This window comes from Pezoporus wallicus, unplaced genomic scaffold (genome assembly GCF_028554395.1).
Source record: "Pezoporus wallicus isolate ANWC-B61680 ecotype Strahan unplaced genomic scaffold, APGP_CSIRO_Pwel_v1 contig_13725, whole genome shotgun sequence".
Taxonomy (NCBI): domain Eukaryota; kingdom Metazoa; phylum Chordata; class Aves; order Psittaciformes; family Psittacidae; genus Pezoporus; species Pezoporus wallicus.
In genome coordinates, this window is record NW_026638673.1 from 6,117 (window position 1) to 26,867 (window position 20,751).

Below are 20,751 nucleotides of genomic sequence, written 5' to 3' on the forward strand. Positions count from 1 at the left end.
GAACCAGGGCTACCACAATCCCTGTCCCAGTGGGAATGGAAGGTTTTACATCCCCAGAGCCCAGCAGCCACCACCCAAGCCGTCTCCTACGGCACAGCCTGGCCCTTCCGCCATCCCACAGACCAAGGGGACGACACGACCCATCAGCTCATCGAGGCTGAAGCACCAGCTCGCTCACTACCAGGGGAAGCAACGCCTTCTCCAAGGCCTGACGGGCGCTGGCCAAAGAAGGATGCAGAAGTCCCTGGAAAGCAACACACCACTGTGAGCCGGGGTCAGCAAAGGAGGAAGAGCCTGGCTTTAGGGAGCTGGCAGCACCCGCAGGAGCCGATGCATCCAGTGCATCCAGAGGGGGCAAGGAGAGGCCCTGCATGCCCCAGGGCTAGGGACCGGGACAGCGAGCGAGGGAAGCACCTTCCCTTCGCATGGCAAGGCTCTGCACAGCCCCAGCATCAGCCCTCAGGTCTGCTGAGCCCGGGCAGCTCAGCCAGGTCTGGCAGGAAAGCTGCTGCCTAAATCTAACCCCCGCAGAAGCCCCGTCCGCCCCGACTCACCTCCCAACACGGGTGCGCTCGCACTTCTGGGCTGGCTGGTGTCAGTGAGGCCGCTGGTGCTGGAATCGGCTAGCCCAGAAACCACCGATGCCGTGCTCCCTGACACTGCCCCTGTGCAGCTGGTGCCCAAGGAGCCCTGGGCGATGGTTGTGCCAGGGACGTACCTTCCCCACTGGTGCTGGGGACCTCATCTGCTGGGAGGGAGCACGAAATCAGGACCCACAACTTGCTGTATGGGAATACCCCTTAGCAGAGCCTCCCAGCATGAACAGCTCACAGCTCCGCCCAAGCCTTCACCAGGCTCTAAAAGTTTCAGACCCGAGGACCAGGGAGCACCGGCCTACGAGCTTCCTCAGCTTGTGCTGCACGGACACCCCACTGCCCTGCCAGCCCGCGCCATGGCTGTCTCCTCCTTGCCGTGCCCTTCACATTCCCACTCTGTCCTTACCCGCCTTCTGCCCCAGGAGTCGGCACAACCACTGCTGCGCTGCCTTCCTCTCCTCCTCTATGATCTCCTCTGTGATGGGGTAGCCCGGGTCAGGCGCAGGGGGCTGCCAAGAGAGAGCAGTAGCTTAGTTCCTTCTCAGGGAAGCCGGCAGAGCCACTCTGAAGGAGGTGTGGAGCAGGCTGGCTCCAGAGCCGGGAAGCCGTGGTTCTGCCGCAGCCACCGCAGAGCTCCGGTCCCCATTCGTTTTGGCCCCAGCTTGGTGCTGAGGGCACAGCACCCTTGCCCAGCCAGTACCTGCTCCAGCAGCGGGCAGCAGTCACGCACAGCCACCACGCACCGGGGCAGGGGAGAGCCTCACTTCCCACTCAGCCAAGGACGAGACCTCCTGCCCCAAGGCAGGCAGGTCAGCCTGCCCCCAGCCCTGCACAAATTGCACTGGGCACATTCTGTCCCCAGACGAGGCCAAAGAGGCTGCGAGACAGCGACGTACCAGCACCAGTGGCTCATTATCCCAGGGCACCAGCAGGCAGATGCTCCTCCTGCGCGGTCTTCCGTTTCCTAGCGATGGTGGTGGGCTCAGGGACTGCCGCCGCTTCTCAGCCCTCTCGACAGCTACAGGAGGAGACAAGTCACGAGCAGCTCCCAGCAGGGGCGATTGGCCTGTACCGAGGGGGTTGTCCCTTCTCACCCCTCTCCGGATGCCCGTCTTGGAGGGCAGAGCCAGGGACACGGCCTTAAGCCGTGGACAAGGCTGCGATACCCTGGGGCAGCAGCTGGCCACAAGAGATCCACGGGGAAGCTGTCACAAGAGCCCGCTGGGGCTCCACGGGCCAGCAGCCCCATCCCACCTCCACAGACGTTCCTTGCCTGCTGCCCACCCAAACCACAAACCACACAAACTGCCAGACGTGGCCACATCTTGCACTGTGCCACAGGACCCTAGCCACAACGGGCACACGGGAGAAAACGCCACTGCCTCAGGACCAGCACGTTCCTCCTTTCCAGAGGACACCACAAGCTCGTCCCGCCTGCAGACCTGAGCTACCTCGCGTCCCGCTGCTGTCCCGCACCAGTGGCCCACCCAACCCTGTCACAGAGCTGGGCCCCACCTGCAGTCACCTTCCTCCATCTGCACAGCCCTGGTCGCTGTCACTGGCGCGCGGCTCCATCGTCGCACCTCCTGTTCCCTGTGCAAGCAGGAGAGAGCCAGTTAGGGTCGGCCCCCTGACCTGGGAGCAGGACAAGACCCAACACGCCGAGGACTCCCACAGGCATCCCTGCTGTGTTTCTTTGCTGTCTTTGCCAAACAGCAGAGCTCAGGGCAACAGCCTTGAGTCACTGCAGCAGCCTAAGCGTGGCTCCAGGCAGAGGAGCTGCTCCTCTCCCCCCACCAGGGCCCCGGCTCGGGCAGCCTCAAGGCAGCAGCCGGGGATCCCGGGTGGGAGCCGCTGCTCCTCACAGGGCCCAGGTCGGACCCACCCTGTCCTGCTGCTCCACAGCACCGCAGGGGAACAAGGCTGCAGGGATGCTGATCAGCACAACACCAGGGCTGCCCCACAGCTGGGTGACCCAGTAGCCAGGTCTCGGGCCTGGAGAGCAGCACTTGGGTACTGGGATGGCTGGGAAGGCGAACACTTTCTTCCCGGCTGGCACCGACAAGAGGGCGCTCGCCGGATGAGCAGTACATTACCTTCCTGTCCACTTGGCCACCGCACAGCAGACTCCTCTGCAGGACTGTGGGGACAACCCCCCCCACATCCACTTCTCCTGGAACACAGGAAGAGACCAGCAGTAACTGATTTGGCTCTGGGGAGCACAGCCTCCCGTCCTCCTCATCGCTGTAGAGTAAATCCCATCTCCCAGGCACTGGCTACCGAGCCCAGAGCCTCTCTTGCTTCAAAGCTGCTCAGCTCCCCTCCAGAACGTCCAGGGCAAAGCCTGAGCACCCCAAACTGGATCCACTCTGGGAGCAAGCAGCCTCCAGGCTGTTTCTAAGCGAGGCAATGGGGAGGGAGGATGCTGCTGCCCCAGACACGGCAAACCCTTCCCTACTGACTCACCGTGGAGAAAACCTTTCCCTGCACAGCTGCAGAGCTCCATTAGCCACGACTTCGTCCCCCTCTCACATCTGCAAGCCCAGCCCAGGACGTGAGCAGTGTTTTATTACAGCTCAGCAGGTGCTGAGGGGACCCACGTCAAAGTGGCAACACCGGGCTCCCAGGCGTGCTGCTGCCTCTGGCTGAAAAGCTGTCAGCACAGCAAAGAGATTTCGTCTTCCCCTTTTCCCTGGATGTGTCCCCCCTGCAGAGTGGCCAGGGCAGAGTGAGGAGAAGCAAAGAGCTGCGCGCTGGGCTGCAGAGCGGGGCTGGGCGTCGGGCCCATGGCAAGACCCTGGGCATCTGACTGTCCCAGCGTACCGGCGGGGGCTCCAGTGCGGCAGCAGCGGGTACCGGTGGCGCACGGTTGGCAGTGGGGCTCTGCGGGGACACAACGATCAGCGCCTCTGTTAGCGGCGGGAGGATCCGATCCCGTCCTCCCCCCGTGCTCCCTCAAGGCAGTAGTGGCCGGAGTGGGTGCTCTCAGCACAGACGGTGCCGGCGGCCAAGCCACCGTTAGAGTCCATGGGAGCCGGAGCCTGCGGGCCGGCAGGACCGTGTCGCACACCAGGACCCCACTGCACCCAGCAGCAATCCCTGCACAAGAAGGCAGGGCAGCACCACAGGCAGAGCTATGGGACCAGCACCGCCATAGCTGCGCCACCCATGTCCTTATCCTGCCCGTATCCCTGTGCCGCCTGCATCCCTGTGCCACGGAGGTGGGAAGCGGGCAATGAGGCTCGGCCTGTAGGGGAAAAGGAGAAGTCGGGGAGGGCGCTGGGGGGGCACGAACCGTGCGGGAGGGCGCCGGGCCGGAGGGCGCCTGGCGGGCGTGCGGGACCGCAGCGCAAACCGGGCACCCCCCGCGCCCAGCGCCGCTCCCAGCAGCGATCCCTGCGCCAGGCAGGTCAGCATCACTGCCAGCGCCAGAGGCAGCGCCACGGACTCGGCAGCGCCATCGCTTCCGACCGCAGCAGCAACGGCCACCGGCCCGGAACGCGCTGCGGGAGCCGCGCCGCCGGACCTCGCCAGTCGCCGCCTTCTACAGCTCGTGGCCCTGTTCCACCGGCACCCCCGGTCCACCCGCCTTCTACTGACAGCCCTGGGCCACCCTCGCCCCTGACAGCCACTGACCCTGGGCCACCCCTGTCCTGAGCCCACCCTCGCCTCTGTGCCTGCAGCTTCCACAGCCCTGCTGTGCCCTACCAGGCAGGCACCGTGGCAGGGACCATGACACAGACCGCACAGAACACGATTCCCCTGAGCACCTCCCTGGCCATGACCCCCACGGGCCAGCTCAGGGGCACCCGACTTCCCGGGAGGGAGCAGGGGCACACGGGGAATCCCTATGGAAAACAACAAACCCAAGGCAAATGACCGGGTTTCGGATCTCAGCAGCTGCCAAGCGCCACGCTTGAGATGCAGGGGAAAGCTGTGCTTAGAACTGGATTGGGTTTTCATGTAGCCACAGCAAGCTTTGGTCTTTACAGCTACTGAGGGCTTTGCAGGCTCCTCCCGAGCTCTCAGAGGACAGCCCGGCACTGGCACGCGTTGTAATCTAGGGTGTCCTTGCTAGGGACAAATGTGGTGTATTGAGACGTGCAGCCCTCGTGTTCCTTCAGGTCTTTCTGCTCAGAGCTGGGGACAGAAGAGGCTGCTGCTGCTGTGCTGCCCTTTCAAAGGGGCCTTGCAAGGAACGCTCACACTCTGCCCATGGCAGGCAGGGCTCCATCTCCAGCCCTCTGGTTTCCCCTTTGCCCATGCCCAGTGCTCCCATGCAGTGGGCACAGCTGTAGCACTGGGGCTGGCTCAGGTCCTCAGGGGGCTGCACAAGGGAGTCTTTTGGGGGCAGATGCCAGGGGAGCTGCAGGTGACTGAAACGAAACGGTGATGCAAGGGCAGAAGCTCTTGCACGTGCAGCCTCTGGCTGCCCCATCCTGCTTGAGCCTTGCCCCCACCTTCCCTGCCTGCCCTCTCCCAGCAGTACAAAGGATGCTGCTGCCATCCTTGGGCTTGGGGAGCACCATAGGTGCTTCCTTCAGCCCATCCACCTCTGCTTGAGAGCGTAAAGACTCCTCTGGTTGCCATTGCCAAGGCTCCCTGCTTCCTGCCCCTGGGCTGGGCTGAGGTCTCTCCACTGGAAACACCAACGCAAGAGAAAGCACAACGTGGTAATTAAGCGTCCTTCCCAGCACACTTGTGCAGTCTTGCCCTGAAACAGCCTCTGCTCAAAGCAGAAGCAAAGTGGAGGAAAACCGGTGAAATAATAACAAATTGTAATAATAATACAAACAGTAATAACTGTTGTTCGACCACACAGCTGTGTTGGAACGGGAAGCAAGTACCCCAAAGCAGAGGGTGCTGGAAAGCAGCACACTGCTCCCTGGCCCAGGAACCAAACCCGGGGAAGGCAGATGTGAACACAGACTGTTTATTTGACGTAGGGACAGAAAAAGGGGGAAGGTGAGCAAGGACCTTCGCAGTAAAACAATACTAAAATGGTAGTAAAAAACCCAACGTGCAACTGCGGTAGAAGAAGAGAGTAACAACAACAGATCAACAACAGCCTAACAAGAACAGACCACCACTCCCGACACCAGACCGTACCGAGTGCAGAGACGCACAGCCATTCATCCAGCCTTGGCTGTGGAACCGTTCCAGCAGGAAGAATTGGATCCCCCCCGTTCCATCTCGGGCGCTGCTCCCAGCACGGTTTCTTGCCGGCAGCAGGGACGGGGCCTGGCCCCATCATTCCGGGCCCGCCTCCCCGCGCCTCGGGCCTTGCCTCGGCTCCGCAACCGCTCCCACACGGCGCTGCCCCCTCCACAGCCACGTCTTCACACCGGATCCCCCACGGGCCTCCCACCACAGACCGGAGCCGGAGCCGGGCCTGACAGCGCCGGCCCAGGACTTGGCTGCCACTCGGCAGCGGCGACCTCGCAGCGCTTCCCGCCGCGCCGCGCTCGCACCATGGCCCCAGCAGGGAGGCGGAGCTAAAATGGACGCGGCCGCGGCTGCCCCGCGCTGGTTGTCCATTGGCCGGGGCCGTCCAGCGCTGTTTCTCCATTGGCCGGGGCCGCCCAGCGCTGTTTCGCCATTGGCTGAATCCGCCCGGCCGTGACTCCTCTGTGGCCGCCCCTACGCTTTCCCCGCCTCGCCGTCGCTCCGCAAGCTCCCTCCGCAGGGAAGGGGTGCGCGGCGGCCGCTGGGCCGAGCGAGGCGAGAGCCCTCCGGCGGTGCGGGCCGCGGGAGCGGGTGTTGCGCTGTGGCCGGAGCGGAGCGGAGCGGGGCCGGGCCGGGCCGGGCCGTGTCCGTGCGGGAATGGCGGAGCCGGGGTTGGCCGTGTAGGAGCTCGGGGGTGTGTGGAAGGTAAGTGCAGCGGGGAGGATGTTGTGGTGGGTGCTGGCCGGGTGTGGGGTAAGAGCCGTGAGGTGGTTTCGGGGCAAGGGGACGAGAGGTTTGTGTGAGGATGTGCCGTGGTTCCGTGGGTCGGGCGAGCTCCGAGCAGGAGTCAGTGGTGCGTGGGGAGGGGCAGGGGTAGGGGAGGCCCTGGGGTGAGGGGCGGGGGGGCGGCTGCATGGGCGGTGAGGCCCGGGGGAGGTGGGGGTGTTCCATGGGGAATTGCAGGGGTTGCCCGGGGAGGGGGGGCGGAGCGGGGTTCCCGGGGTGCTGCAGGTTCCCGGAGCCCCCCTGGAGGGGTTCGGTGGGGCTGCCGCAGAGCCGCAGCGCTCCCAGCTCTGGTCTTTGGGAGCTTCGGTGTTGCTGATGAAGGGCTTCCCGTCAAGGTTGTGACCTGAGTCGAGGTCTTGCTCTGGCCTGGAACCTGGCTCAAAGCTCCTGTAAGCAGAGTGGCGCCTCACGTGTACGAGCAAGGGTTGTGCTCAGCAGCGGGCGCTTGGAGGTGATTTTCCCCTTGCCGTGGAGCTTTGTAGCTCGAGAGATCTGCACGTGTTGGATCTGTGCCAAAGTAAGGCCGGTCCGATGCCCTGGGTGTTTCACAGGGACTGCTTCCTTTCAGACACTTGCACAGCTCGAGTGTTACCTGCCTTTGCCTGGAACAGAACCGGTGCTCTCTAAGGAAAACCCAGAGATTCCACAGGGCAGTGGAAACAGAGGTTGAGCTCAGTTGGTGCTCCTCTGAGGAGGTGAAGGCTTCTTGTAGCGTCGTGTTTGTAGGCAAAGGCTATTTTTTGCAGAGCCTGGCGTCAGGCTGCTGGCCTGAGCCTGCAGGTGCGGGATGGCTGGGTTTGTGGTGTTCATTCTCAGTTTGTGCTGTTGGAATCTGCTCTCGCTAAATCTGTGATCTGTTTTAGACTTGGATGTCTCAATGGACACGTGGAGCTTCTTCTCTACTTGCCTGGTGTCCTTATGGCTGCACAGGCTTTACGTCTGTTCTGCAGTTGCCTTTGGGGTCAGCATTTGGATCGTCATTCAGTTCTCCACCTCCAAACCCCAAGAGAAGGTAACAGAGCATGTAAGTGCTTTGAGAAGGGCCCCAGAATCTGTGCCCCGCTCCACAGCCCAGCGAGCAGTTGCTGGGGAAAGGAAGCCCCTGGTGCAGTGAAATGTGCTACTCCCCTGTGGGCCCACCGGAGTTGTTGCATGTGCCAGCTGTAGTTCAGTGTGTCTGGTGGTTGTAATCCTCAGTCCTGGTCATCTTATGTTTGTGGGTAGCTGAACGCGCTCTTTGCTCCGCTGTTACAGCAGAACTCATCTGAATGCTTTCCATTTGTTACTGAGGGAGTGTGTCAGCCTCGCTTGCTCTGTCACTTCAGGCAAATCACTCTGCTTCTGCAAGGTTTTCTCATTTTTCCTGTGATGTTAATGATAAGGTTGGGCTGGTCTGGGGACCAGGGTGGGATTAGGCCACTCGGGAATTAAAATCCTTGCCGTTCAGGTGAGTGAAGCTCTGCTTTAGGAGTTGGGACGTTCTTGGTTTCAGCCTGAGCCTGTTATCTCAGCAGTGTGCGAGATGAGCGTGTTGTAGCGTGGCCTAGTTTGGAGAAAGCTACTTGTGTGTCTCTGTAGGGTGAGAGACACTCAACTGCTTTGTTCCATTTGCATGGTGCTGAGAGTCTGATCACAGGACTGGAATTTTCAATGCTTTTGGGGAAAAGGGGGTTACCATCGCTTTGAAAAGGGATGGAACGCGAGACAGTGCTTGTTCCACAGGGTGAAAAACCCACTGGGAATCCCGCTTCTTCTGAAGGAATAGAAGACAAGGTAGTCAATGGATGTGCCACCCTGCAGAGAAAGGAGGTCTACGTTGCTGGGGTAAAGATTTTCTATGGGTCTCAGACTGGCACAGCAAAGGTATGAGTTACTTTTTTTCCATGTGCATGATCTTGAGTTGAAATGTTGAGATTCGAGTATGTTGCTTGCCTTAGAAACACTACAGTGTGTAAAGATCAGAGTTCCTTAGGTCATGAGAAGTTGTTACCCAACAGGAAAGATAAGTGAAAAGCATATAAAAATAAGAGCTTTACTACTGCCTTCATGTGGGGTATACAGTAGAGACATTATTATGAAGCTTCAAGTTTACTCTTACAGTGTTATAGAACCCCAGCCTGGTTTGTGTTGAAAGGGACCTTCCAGTTTTAACCCCCTGTTACAGGCAGGGACACCTTCCACTAGAGCAAGTTGCTCCAAGCCCCATCCAACCTGGCCTTGAATATACTCTTAATTTGCTAGCTGATCTTCTTAGAAGTGCTCTTTCAGGTGCTTTTTCAAAAGGAAATGTCATTTGTGTGTGTAAATATAAAATCGTTAATCATAAAATTCATGTGATTCTGTTTTTCCAGCCAGTATATGCTTGCTGTGCTGGGAGAAGTCCTGTCTCTGGGCACAGCAGGGCTTGTTTGACCTTTCAGGTACCTCTGTTGTAGCACCCAGTCGCTGTCTCTGTTTCTTTTCTCAGAGATTTGCCAGAGCTCTTGCTGAGGCAGTTATTTCCCTTAATGTGCCAGTGGAAGTCATTAGCACGGGAGACTGTGATCCAGATGATTGTTTATTAGACGAGGTAGGTATGTTGTAAATGGGAATAATAATTCCAAGCTTTTCCTGGGGTTGTGAAGGCAAAGCTGTTGTGTTGCAATTTGCTTTCCTTCCATGGAAGCAAGTGCAGTCCATCAGCCCTTGGCAACAAATAGCTAAATGCTGAAATTGCTGAGGAAAGGCTTATGTAGGGTGTGTGATGCCGAGCTTGGCTTTGTCCAAGCCAGTTGTGTAACTCGGCTGTGAGTAATGGACAGTGTCTGCACCAGGGCCCCTGTTGTGTCTATGAGAGTGTCCACCTGGGAAGGGTTCAAAACTGGAGTAAGAGGATAGTGATTCTTCTGCAGCTTTTAGACTTAGAAACTTCTCATGAGCAGTATTTCTGCTGGGGAATCCTTGGTGGATTTTTCTTCTGTCAATATTGATAGTTGATTTTTTAATGTATGGGGGTGTTATTGCTGCAAGAGCGTGTTTTGGAAGCTGTTGATTGGGGTGGGGAAGGTGGGTGTCCCATTCTGTTTTACCACTCCATTAAGCAGGGGAAAGAGAGCTTGTTCTCCTTTGGTTAATTTAAGATGGCTTTGCAGAGAGGATGGCCATCCACCACTGTTGGGGTTACCACCTGCAGCATCCCACACCAAAAACTATTCAGCCAGCCAGCCAGCCAAAATCTCATCTTTTGACTTCTTTCAGGTGCCCATGTGTTCCAGCTCTCTTCCTGAAGTGCTCAGAAAAATTGAGTGATCTTTTCTCTTGTGTTCTGTTTCTGTTCTTAGACAACCAGCAGGAACATCTGTGTGTTCTTGGTGGCTACGTACACAGATGGGCAGCCAACCGAGAGTGCAGCCTGGTTCTGTAGGTGGTTAGAAGAGGCTGCACACGACTTTCGCTTTGGGAAAGCCTATCTGAAGGGCCTGAGATATGCTGTATTTGGCTTGGGAAACTCTGCGTATGTTGCTCATTACAACACAGTAAGTATCTCCTGTGCACATGTCTTTGACTCCTGCTCCTCTGAAAGGCTGAGCTATCTTAAATGCTACGTACCTGCCTGTTACTGGTAGTTTGTGTGAGAATTGGCCCAGAAAGCCAATGGCAGTCTGGGCTGCACCAAAAAGAGTGTGGCCAGCAGGCTGAGGGAGGTGGTTCTCTTCCTCTACTCTGTTTTGGTGAGACCCTCCCTCTGTTGCATCCAGCTCTGGGGCAACAACACGTGGGATGTGGAGCTGTTGGATTGAGCCGCAGAGATGCTGCCTGGGCCGGAGCAGCTCTGCTCTGGAGCCAGGCTGTGAGAGCTGGTCTGGTTCAGCCTGGAGAAGAGACGGCTCTGGGGAGACATTAGAGCAGCTCCCAGTGCCTAAAGGGGTCTGATGATAAACCTGGAGAGGGGCTTTAGATAAGGGGCTGCAGGGACTGATCAAGGGGGAATAGCTTTAACCTGCCAGACGGGAGACTGAGAATGGCCATTAGGGAAAAAATTCTTCCCTGTGATTTTGGTGAGACACTGGCACAGGTTGCCCATAGAAGTGGGCATACGGCAGTACCTGAGCCTTGTAATGAGTTTCATCTTGGTCAGAAAAATGGCGTGACTTGTCACCTGGTTGTTATGTTTGTGTAACTGGAGCCACAGGAAATGTGCTAGGGATGTGGCCATTTTGACCAAGCATAGCATAAAGGAGCTTGTTTCCAGAGCTCACCTCTTTCTTATCACATGGGTTTGATAGCAGAGGTGTTTTCCATCACAGAATGCTTTGGGTTGGAAGTGACCTTAGAGCTCTTAGAGTTCCAACCCCCTGCCACAGGCCTTGTGCCACCTTCTTGTGCCTTGAACACTGCCAGGGATGGGGCAGCCGCAGCTTTTCTGGGCACCCTGTGCCAGCGCCTCAGCACCCTCACAGTGAAGCATTTTTCTCGTAATATCTAATCCAGGTGTGGTGGTGTTCAGACTGTGTGTGCTCTGAGCCGGCAGGTGAGGGGGAGTCCAGAAGTGCCTGTCCTGCAGTCCTCTGCAGCCCTCTTTCCAGGCTTGGTGCTTGCTTTCTTAGTTGCCTGCTTTGTTTAACTTGCCCTTCATTTAATTTCCCTCTAACTTTGATCTTATCCCAGGTTGGAAAAAATATTGACAGGTGGCTGTGGATGCTCAGCGCCAGCCGGATCGTGACTCGTGCCGAGGGGGACTGTAACGTGGCCCAGAGCGAGCATGGCACCATTGAGGCCGACTTTGAAGCCTGGAAAGCCAAGTTCCTCACTCGGCTTCAGGCCCTCTGCAGAGGGGAAAAGAAGCCCTGCGGTGGGAAGTGCAAGAAAGGGAAGTGCAAATCTCCAGGGAAGCAGAGCAGGGAGAGTTCAGATCATGAACATGGGGTATCGGAATATGCGAATACTGAGGTAAAGCCCAAATCCATGGGACCTTATTTCTGATTTAGTACCCCTTGTAGCACTGGTTGACTTCTCTCCTTTCTCCTTCAGCCCAGAGGGGTGCCGTGGGAGCTTGATACCTCTTTTTTTTTGGATCAGAGGGGGAAGAGGGATGAGATCCCATGGCAGATAGCAAGTAGAATAAGCCACCCAAGGACCAAAGAATTAGTGATGGCTGATGGTCCTAGGCTAGATGGCATGTGTATGATGAGTCTTCCTCTTGCATAGGGGGAGGTATGTGTTGTGATACATGCTCCAGGGACCCAGTCTGGGTTCTCTTCAGAGCCTTTGCTTTGTCTCGTGGCCAAGTTCACTTCACATTTAGTTCTCTGGGAGCAGTTAACCTGCTTCCATTTCAACTTGGGGAAATTTAGGTGCTTTGCCTGAATCCCAAGGTTTTTCCAAAGGCAGTTGGGGGAGTGTTCTCTGAGCAAGTCCTGTATTTGCTCTGAATGTGTGTCTGTAATCATTTTTGTGTCTTCTGGCGTGTTTGTTGATTGCAGGCTTGAATAAGGAATCCTCTCTCTTGCTCTAAAATGCAAGACCCAGAGGTGCTGTGGCACTTTAATCCTGCCGGCAAGGTGTTTGCTGTGAGTTGGAAATGACTATGATGACCATGTTGAATTCTGTAGGAAAAGAAGGTCTCTTCTGTCTGAGTGGGTTTGAGGGTGCTGCCTGCTGCAGGAACAAGAGGAATAAGCATTGCTGTTCCACCAGTGCTCTTCTGCTGTACCTTGCCTGTGTACAAAAAGGGAGACGGTGTTTCTGCTCTGTGAAGAATTTGACTGGGAAAGCAGATCTCTCACTCCCTGTTCATCAGACACCAAGGGGCACTCGGGGGAATTGAAGGGCTTTAGGCTTCCAGATGATCACAGTACAGAGTGGGAGTCTGACTTCTCTGATTGCCTGTCATGGGATCAGGTGGGCACATGAGGGAAAGGGAGTAATCTGGAGGCAAGAAAGCTGGGCTGAGCTTCAGACACCAAAGAAAGCCCCAGGTTTAAATGCATCTTGTACACATTATACAGGTTATTGGTAGGCTGTTCCTTGTTTTTCAGTATCTTTGCCGAGTGTGAGAGCTGTTTTCACTGGTTAGCATAGATGAAGATCTAATGCTTAACATTCAGATACATTTCTCACTTGGATTTTTGTCCGATCTCTTACACAGGCAGAAGAGTTGTTTGAAAGCAGTAGTGAGGAGGAAGCTGACGCTGAGGAAGCTGGAGGGTCAAATTCTGTCCTTGATGTTGAAGATCTTGGCAAGATCATGAGGCACATGAAGGAAGCCAAGGTACCACTGTTACAACGAGTGTGGAACTATCGGGTCTTTATCAGTGATCAGTTGAATTGCTTAAAATACACTTGCTGGATTTGAATTGTTGGAGCTAGTTAAAGGGAGAGTAAACTAGAAGCTATTGGAGAACCTGTCCTCAAACAAGCCTATACTTGGAGGTGTGTTGGATATACTTCCTGGCTAACTGGGACTCGTTCGCTGAGCAAATAGTGCAGTGGTAACCTTTTATTGTGAGTCAGAGGGAAAATAACTTCCACTGTTCAGATCTGAATATCCATCTCTGTTGCTGTGATTCACAGTCCAGTGTTTAAACACAAATCTTGTTACTGGATCTGCCTGTGGGAGCTTGATCTGACCTGTGTTGAGCCTGGCAAAGACAACCATAATCCTGCTTTATGCCAGGGTGTTACTGTCTCCCTTCCTGTGTGGGTCTGTTCATGTTTCATTTTCCGTGTGCAGTCTTCCAGCAGAATACATTAGACTCCTTTATCTGGTTAGCACATGGGAAGGAGTGAGAATACACATAGGTACTAGGCTAAGCCTTCCTGTGTTCCCCACACTTCTTGCCGGCTGAGCAGTTGGCGGTTGGGATGGGGAAGGGTGTGCCCAGGAGGGACCTGGGATGTCTGTGTTGCCACCTGCTGGCTGTTTCCCCGTTAGCAAGCTTTCTGTGGTGGGCTCTTTCCTTGTGCATCCTTGAGCTGCTCTCCACCCCTTCCTCAACAAACCTACCTCTGTCTGTAACTGCACCATCCTTGTCTTGCATAGCTCTGCGCTGTGGACTTAGATTCATAGAATCATAGAATCGTTAAGGTTGGAAAGGACCTTAAGATCACCAAGTTCCAACCCCCCTGCCGTGGGCAGGGACACCTTATGCTAAATCATATCACCCAAGGCCTCGTCCAGCCTGGTCTTGAACACTGCCAGGGATGGAGCATTCACAACCTCCCTGGGCAACCCATTCCAGTGCCTCACCACCCTAACAGGAAAGAATTTCCTTCTTATATCCAACCTAAACTTCCCCAGTTTTAACCCGTTACCCCTTGTCCTGTCACTACAGTCTCTAATGAAGAGTCCCTCTCCAGCATCCCTATAGGCCCCCTTCAGATACTGGAAGGCTGCTATGAGGTCTCCACGCAGCCGTCTCTTCTCCAGGCTGAACAGCCCCAACTTCCTCCGCCTGTCTTCATGTGGGAGGTGCTTCAGTCCCCTGATCATCCTTGTGGCCCTTCTCTGGACTTGTTCCAACAGTTCCATGTCCTTTTTATGTTGAGGACACCAGAACTGCACACAATGCTCCAGGTGAGGTCTTACAAGAGCAGAGTAGAGGGGCAGGATCACCTCCTTCGACCTTGTCGTGGTTTAAACCCAGTCAGGTAATTCATTCGCTCACTTCCCCCCCCCTTTCTTGCCCTCCCCCTGCTCTCGGAGGGATGGAGAGGAAAATTGAAAAGAATGCAACTCCCACGGGTTGAGATAAGAACAGCTTAGTAACTAAGGTATAACACAAATCACTACTGCTACCACCAATGATAATAATGATAAAGGAAATAACAAGGGAATACAACACCTCACCACCAGCCGACCGATAACTCGCCCCCCCAGCCCGACCAAGCTCCGACCGATACCTCCTCCAACCCTGCAGTCTCCCAGACCTTCCGGCTAACTCCCAGTTACATCCTGGGCATGACGTGCTGTGGTATGGAATACCTCTTTGGTCCGTTTGGGTCAGGTGTCCTGTCTCTGCTTCCTCCTGGCTTCCCCTCCTCCCTGGCAGAGCATGAGGCTCACAAAGTCCTTGGCCAAACCAAAACATCGTTATCAGCTCTGTTCCCGAGCTGAAAGTCAAAACACTGCACTGCACCAGCTACCAAGAAGGAGAAAAATGACTGCTACTGCTGAACCCAGGACAGACCTGCTGATCACGCTCCTTTTGATGCAGCCCAGGATACGGTTGGTTTCTGGGCTGCAAGCGCACACTGCCGGCTCATGTTCGTTTTCTCATCAACCAACACCCCCAAGTCCTTCTCCACAGGGCTGCTCTGAATCTCTTCTCTGCCCAGCCTGTAGCTGTGCCTGGGATTGCTCTGACCCAGGTGTAGGACCTTGCACTTGACATGGTTAATCTTCATGAGGTTGGCATCAGCCCACCTCACAAGTGTGTCGAGGTCCCTCTGGGTGGCATTCCTTCCTTCCAGCGTGTCAACCGAACCACACAGCTCGGTGTCATCGGCAAACTTGCTGAGGGCGCGCTCAATCCCACTGTCCATGTCAACGACAATGATGTTAAACAAGACCGGTCCCGACACCGATCCCTGAGGGACCCCACTCGTTACTGGTCTCCAGCCGGACATTGAGCCATTGACCACAACTCCTTGTATGAGGCCATCCAGCCAGTTCTTTTTCCATTGAGTGGTCCATCCGTCAAGTTGATGTCCCTCCAATTTAGAGACAAGGATGTCGTGTGGGACAGTGTCGAACGCTTTACACAAGTCCAGGTAGATGACATCAACTGCTCTACCCCTGTCCATCAGTTCTGTAGCCCCATCATAGAAGGCTACCACATTGGTCAGGCAGGATTTCCCCTTAGTGAAGCCATGCTGGCTGTCACCAAGCACCTTGTTGATTTTCATGTGCCTTAGCATGCCATCCAGGAGAATCTGCTCCAAGATTTTGCCAGGCACAGAGGTGAGACTGACTGGTCTGTAATTCCCCGGGTCATCCATTTTCCCCTTCTTGAAAATGGGGGTTATATTTCCCTTTTTCCAGTCATCGGGAACTTCACCTGACTGCCATGATTTCTCAAATATGATGGCCAGCGGCTTTGCAACTTCATTCGCCAGCTCCTTCAGGACCTGTGGGTGGATCTCATCAGGACCCATGGACTTGTGCACATTCAGATTTTTAAGATGGTCTCAAACCAGTTCCTCTCCTACAGCGGGCCCAAGGTCTTCATTCTCAACAGTCCCTGCGTCTGCCTTCCAAGACTTGGGTGGTTTGGTCAGAGCCTTTGCCAGTGAAGAGTGAGGCAAAGAAGTCATTCAGAACCTCAGCCTTCTCCAACTCCTGTGTAGCCAGTTCTCCCGAGAGCTTCCTGAGGGGGCCTACGTTCTCCCTAGTCTGTTTTTTATTTGCTATGTACCTGTAGAATCCCTTCCTGTTATCTTTAATACCTCTAGCTAAGTTTAATTCTAACTGGGCCTTAGCTTTCCTAACCTGGTCCCTAGCTTCTCGGACAACATCCCTGTACTCTTCCCATGCCACCTGTCCTTGCTTCCACTTATTATAAGCCTTTTTTTCAATTGAATTTTCCTCAGGAGCTCCTTATCCATCCAAGGAGGTCTCCTGGCCCTCCTGCACTTCCTTCTGGTTGGGATGCAACACTCCTGAGCTTGCAGCAGGTGATCCTTGAATATCAACCAACAGTCTCGGGCTCCTCTTCCCTCTAGGGCTGTATCCCATGGAACCTTCTGAAGCAGGTTCCTGAAGAGGCCAAAGTCTGCTCTTTTGAAGTCCAGGGCAGTGAGCTTGCTGCACACTCTTCTCACTGTCCTGAGGATCTCAAATTCGAGCATCTCATGATGGCTGCATCCAAGGCTACCCTGGAGTGTCACATTTCCAATGAGCCCTTCCCTGTTGGTGAGCACGAGGTCAAGCATGGCACCTCTCCTTGTTGGCTCCTCTACTACTTGCAGAAGGAAGTTGTCTTCTACACAATTGAGGAACCTCCTGGATTGCTTGTGCCGGGCCGTACCGTCCTTCCAACAGATGTCAGGGTGGTTGAAGTCACCCGTGAGAACAAGGGCCTGCGAGCGTGAGGCTTTTCCTATCTGTCTATGGAGGGCTTCATCCGCAGGTTCTCCTTGATCAGGCAGTCTGTAACAGATCCCCACAGTAATGTCTCCCATAGCTATATTCCCTTTAACCCTGACCCACAAACTCTCTGTGGACTGCTCACCTGTCCCCAGACAGAGTTCCATACTCTCCAGTCTATCCCTAACATAAAGGGCAACCCCCCCTGTTCGCCTGCCAGGCCTGTCTTTTCTAAAGAGCCTGTAACCTTCTATCGCAACACTCCAGTCATCGGATCACCATGTTTCTGTGATGCTTATTATATCATACCCCCGTAGACGTGCACACATCTCTAATTCCTCTTGTTTGTTCCCCATGCTACGGGCATTTGTATAGAGGCATCTGAGCCGAGCTCCAAATGAAGCCGGCTCATTGGCTGGAGTGGCTGGGATATCTCTACATTGCTCTGAGCTTTTATTATAGGTTCTGGCAACTGACTGGGTGTGTTGGGATGGAACGATGCCCCCCTGCCCCAACACATCTAGTTTAAAGCATCCTTTACCAGTCTGGCAAGCCTCCTACCAAAACTGCACTTCCCCTTTATCAGACCAGCTCCACCAGCCCCCACTAGACCTGGCCTACAAGCTTGGGTGCCGTGTTCAAGACACCCAAACCCCTGACTATGACACCAGCCTTTTAACCAGTTATTAACCTGGCCAATCCTCCTAGCTTTTTTTAGGTCCTCCCCTGTACCCTGGAGAATTGATGAAAAGACCACCTGAGCTCCAGAGCCCCTAACCACCTCCCCCAGGGCTCTGTAGTCCTTCTTTATGTTCCCCAGGCTACTACTATCTATATCCCTAGCACCCACATGTATCACCAGGAGTGGGTAATAGTCCGTGGGACTTACTAGAGCAGGCAGCCTCTCTGCCACATCCCTGATCCGTGCCCCTGGTAGGCAACACACCTCCCTTGAGACGGGGTCTGGACAGCAGACAAGTGCTTCTGTCCCTTTCAGTGTAGAGTCCCCTACTACTACGACCCGCCGCTTTTTTCCTAGCAGCACCAGTAGAGATCTTCTTTAGCAGTGCATCAGCCGGCTGTTCTGGCTCGAGTGCATTTCCTCATTAGCCCCCTGCAGGACAGCAAAGCGGTTCTGCTTGCAGACAGGGGATTTAGGGGGAAGCCCCTTGCTTTTGGTTGTCCTTTTCCTTCTTTTTTTGTTGGTTTTTTTTTGTCACTAATTCCCAGGTTAATGGCCTCCTTCTTTCCTTCATGAGGTAGAGGTGAAGCTCGAGGCCCCTGCACAGTTTGGGCTGGGAGCAAGCATTCCTGCTTCCTCTCAGCTTCCCTGACATCTCACAGTCTATTAACAGCATCCCGCAGCTCAGCCACCTGCTGCAGGAGGACCTCCACCAGGGAGCACCGAGTGCAGCCCTGCCCTTCTTCTCTCAGCTGTTTCCTGAAACTCCAGGCCTTGGATCACAGGAGGCTGCGTGCTCAGGAGGAGAGCACGTGGTCTCTGTTGCTGACCTTAGGGAGAGGAAAGGAGATAAAATCCTCCCCACTGCTTGTAACAGGCTCTGTGAGGAGAGTAGCTCCAGTGACGTGGGGCAAGGCAGGCTGCTGTGCGAGAGCTCCTGCCCCTGAGCTTGTATGGACCTGGTGCACTGCAGCTTGCAGATGAACCAATTGGAGGGAGAAGGGCTCAATCTCTCCCTGTGTGGCTGTGCTGTGGTCCTTTCTCCTCTCCCTGTGTGTACTCGCCTCCAGTACTCCACTGCTCTAGTCCCATCTAGGACTTTGGGTTAATTTTGAAGCTTTAAATGATGTAGTTCTCATTCCTGCCCCCTCTGTTCCTGTCCTGCATGGCTGATGAGCCTAGCTGTAATCTACATTTCTGGTTTCATGCTTCTGTAACCAGAGCATGTACAGGTGAAAGGGCTTCCAGCAATGACTTCATGTAAGTCCTCAGCTCTCTTGAGTGGGGCAATGGCAGGAGGTAGGTCTGGATGTGTATCCTGAGGAGCCTGAGCTGCTGGCTGTCCTTCATTAGCTGGAGGAGGAATGACTGTGTCTGGATGTCGAATCTCCCGGGGAATGTGCGTGTTGACCCGCAGCAGGTTTATGCAAACACTTGAATTACAAAACAGTCCCTTTGGGGCAGTTCTTTGCTATAATTAAAATAAATGCTGAAGACTTGACGTGAAAGAGCAGGATGATCTGCATTTATGAAAGTAATTTATCATGATCAGCCTCTCCTGCTCCCAGGCAGGGAGATTGAGTTGTTTAAATCTCGGTTTAAGTCACGTCCTCACTTTAGGGGCTGTGAGTTTGTGCAACAAGAACTTTTCTTTTCCACATGAGCTGCCTTGTCCCTTGAGCTGTTTTTTCCTCTTGCAGAATGCTGAACTATGTAAAATGAGTCTGACACCTGTTTTACGCTGACATCATCTGTTGTCTTGCAGTAATCCCTCCCAGCACAGGCAATGCTTTGGGTTTTTGTAGCTGAACTATCCACACACAAGCTAACAAGTTTAAAGAGAGCTGGTGCACTTTAGGGTTGTATCGGGTGCTTCTTCATACACGAAGTTACTTGGGTTTGAAATGTTCCTGAACAGTTTTGAGCACAGATTTTGTGGATGTCAGTGTTGTTTGTTAGCTTCTCTGCAAATAGGAGATGGAATAGCAGGTGCTCTGCCTGTGCAATGTGGTTAGTTTGCAGCAATTTAGGGTCCAGCTTTGATGTCTTCTGCAGGCAAGTAGTGCCTTTAGTGAGAATCACTCGTGGATGAGACAGATGAACGGTCACAGACGGTCAGAATTCCTTCTTGTCCTGCTGTCAGAGTGAAGCTGTGGAGTTTTACCTAATAAATATGTCCTCACATCTCTGCAGGTGATCTGAATTTAATTTTGCCTCCACCTTCTGTTGCCTGACCTGATGGAAGTCAAGGCTGAGTTCTGTTCTCCTGCTTTTTTCCCTATGCTTCACTGCACTTCGCGAAGTATCGTCAAAGGGCTTGAGACAGATGCTGGGCTCTTGCAGTCGTTTGAGTCAGGCAGATGAATTCAGCAGTTGAAGGTGAATGCCAGCAGCTCTTTTCCTGTCAGTCGTAGCTATTCTACTTAGGAACTACTCTCAGGGAGCTACTGTCCCTTGGGAAAGAGGTGGAGTTTCAAAAAGCTTCTGAAGGTGTAGGTGCACAGTTGAAGGTGCTGGTGGCTTTTGCACACTGAGTCTGAGCACAAAACTTGGCATGAGGTTGGGTGGCAACAGGAAATCGTTCAAATAATATAAAATGGTGGCTGATACAAAAGTAAATCCCACACTTGGTTTACCAAATCATGTACTGTGTGGTGGGGACTGCTTCAGAGCTGCTGTTTGCTGAGTAATTCAACTTTTGGAACTTGCTGCAGGGGATATAGTTGCAGATGATGCATGTCAGGCTCCTGAGCTGGACTCAGACCTTGATGTGAGTGCAGGTAATGCCTGTGGTTTCATGAGGGGAATTGCTGGGGGTGGAAGTTCACCAGTGGGTAATAGGACTGTGGCCTGAAGGAGGCCTGGGGAGGTCTGAGGTTGCTTCTGTTGGGTGCCTGGTGATCCAAGGCTGTGGTGCTAGGCAGGGATGGATGATGCACAGGTAGGTGGGTAAAGGTCTGTGCTTTCTCTGCATTTACCGCCCTTCCATCTGCCTGCTTCTAGGCCTAAAACCTGTTCTCCAAGTGGCTTTTATACACCAGGAGAAGGTAGTGGTGGTTCTTAGTGAATTTAGTAACTAAGTAGACTTCTACAGTTGTGGCACATTTTCCCTGTCCTCCACAGTTACTCCCCTGAAATGTATTTATCAGATCACATGTGAAATCTAATGGGTGTGTTTGTGGCCTGCAGGAGTGCTGTTAATCAGAGGGACACCATTTCTTCAGGTGGATTATCTCCCACAGCTGGGAGACTGTGATAGACTGGAAAGCCAAATCAATCTAGACTTGTTCCCAGGGAATGAAATGGCTTTATGAATCTTTGTATTTATAAACTGCAGGTGTGAGTAATAGTGATGATGATACTGTTGATGGGCTGGGAAGCAATCAAATGGGCATATTCTCTTGACACAGTTTTGAGATTAATGTTCTTGATTTCCCAAACTTAAAGTGTAATAG

General features: G+C 54.2%; 1 protein-coding gene and 1 long non-coding RNA gene across 2 annotated transcripts; one reads left to right on the plus strand and one right to left on the minus strand.

Annotated features, from left to right (window-relative positions):
- Nucleotides 1-700: 700 nt before the first annotated feature.
- Nucleotides 701-1,619, minus strand: LOC130600459 (uncharacterized). Its single transcript, XR_008972459.1, has 3 exons — nucleotides 1,493-1,619; nucleotides 1,003-1,105; nucleotides 701-745 (listed from the first exon to the last, which is right to left on the minus strand). It is a non-coding gene; the product is annotated as an uncharacterized LOC130600459 (long non-coding RNA).
- A 3,331-nt stretch (nucleotides 1,620-4,950) lies between these two features.
- LOC130600460 (S-adenosyl-L-methionine-dependent tRNA 4-demethylwyosine synthase TYW1-like) lies at nucleotides 4,951-12,919 on the plus strand. Its single transcript, XM_057411810.1, has 8 exons — nucleotides 4,951-4,985; nucleotides 6,028-6,467; nucleotides 7,412-7,560; nucleotides 8,271-8,411; nucleotides 9,016-9,117; nucleotides 9,869-10,063; nucleotides 11,196-11,477; nucleotides 12,676-12,919. Exons 1-8 carry the CDS (start codon nucleotides 4,951-4,953, stop codon nucleotides 12,880-12,882), a joined length of 1,551 nt encoding a protein of 516 aa, XP_057267793.1. The 3' UTR covers nucleotides 12,883-12,919.
- The last annotated feature ends 7,832 nt before the right edge of the window (nucleotides 12,920-20,751 follow it).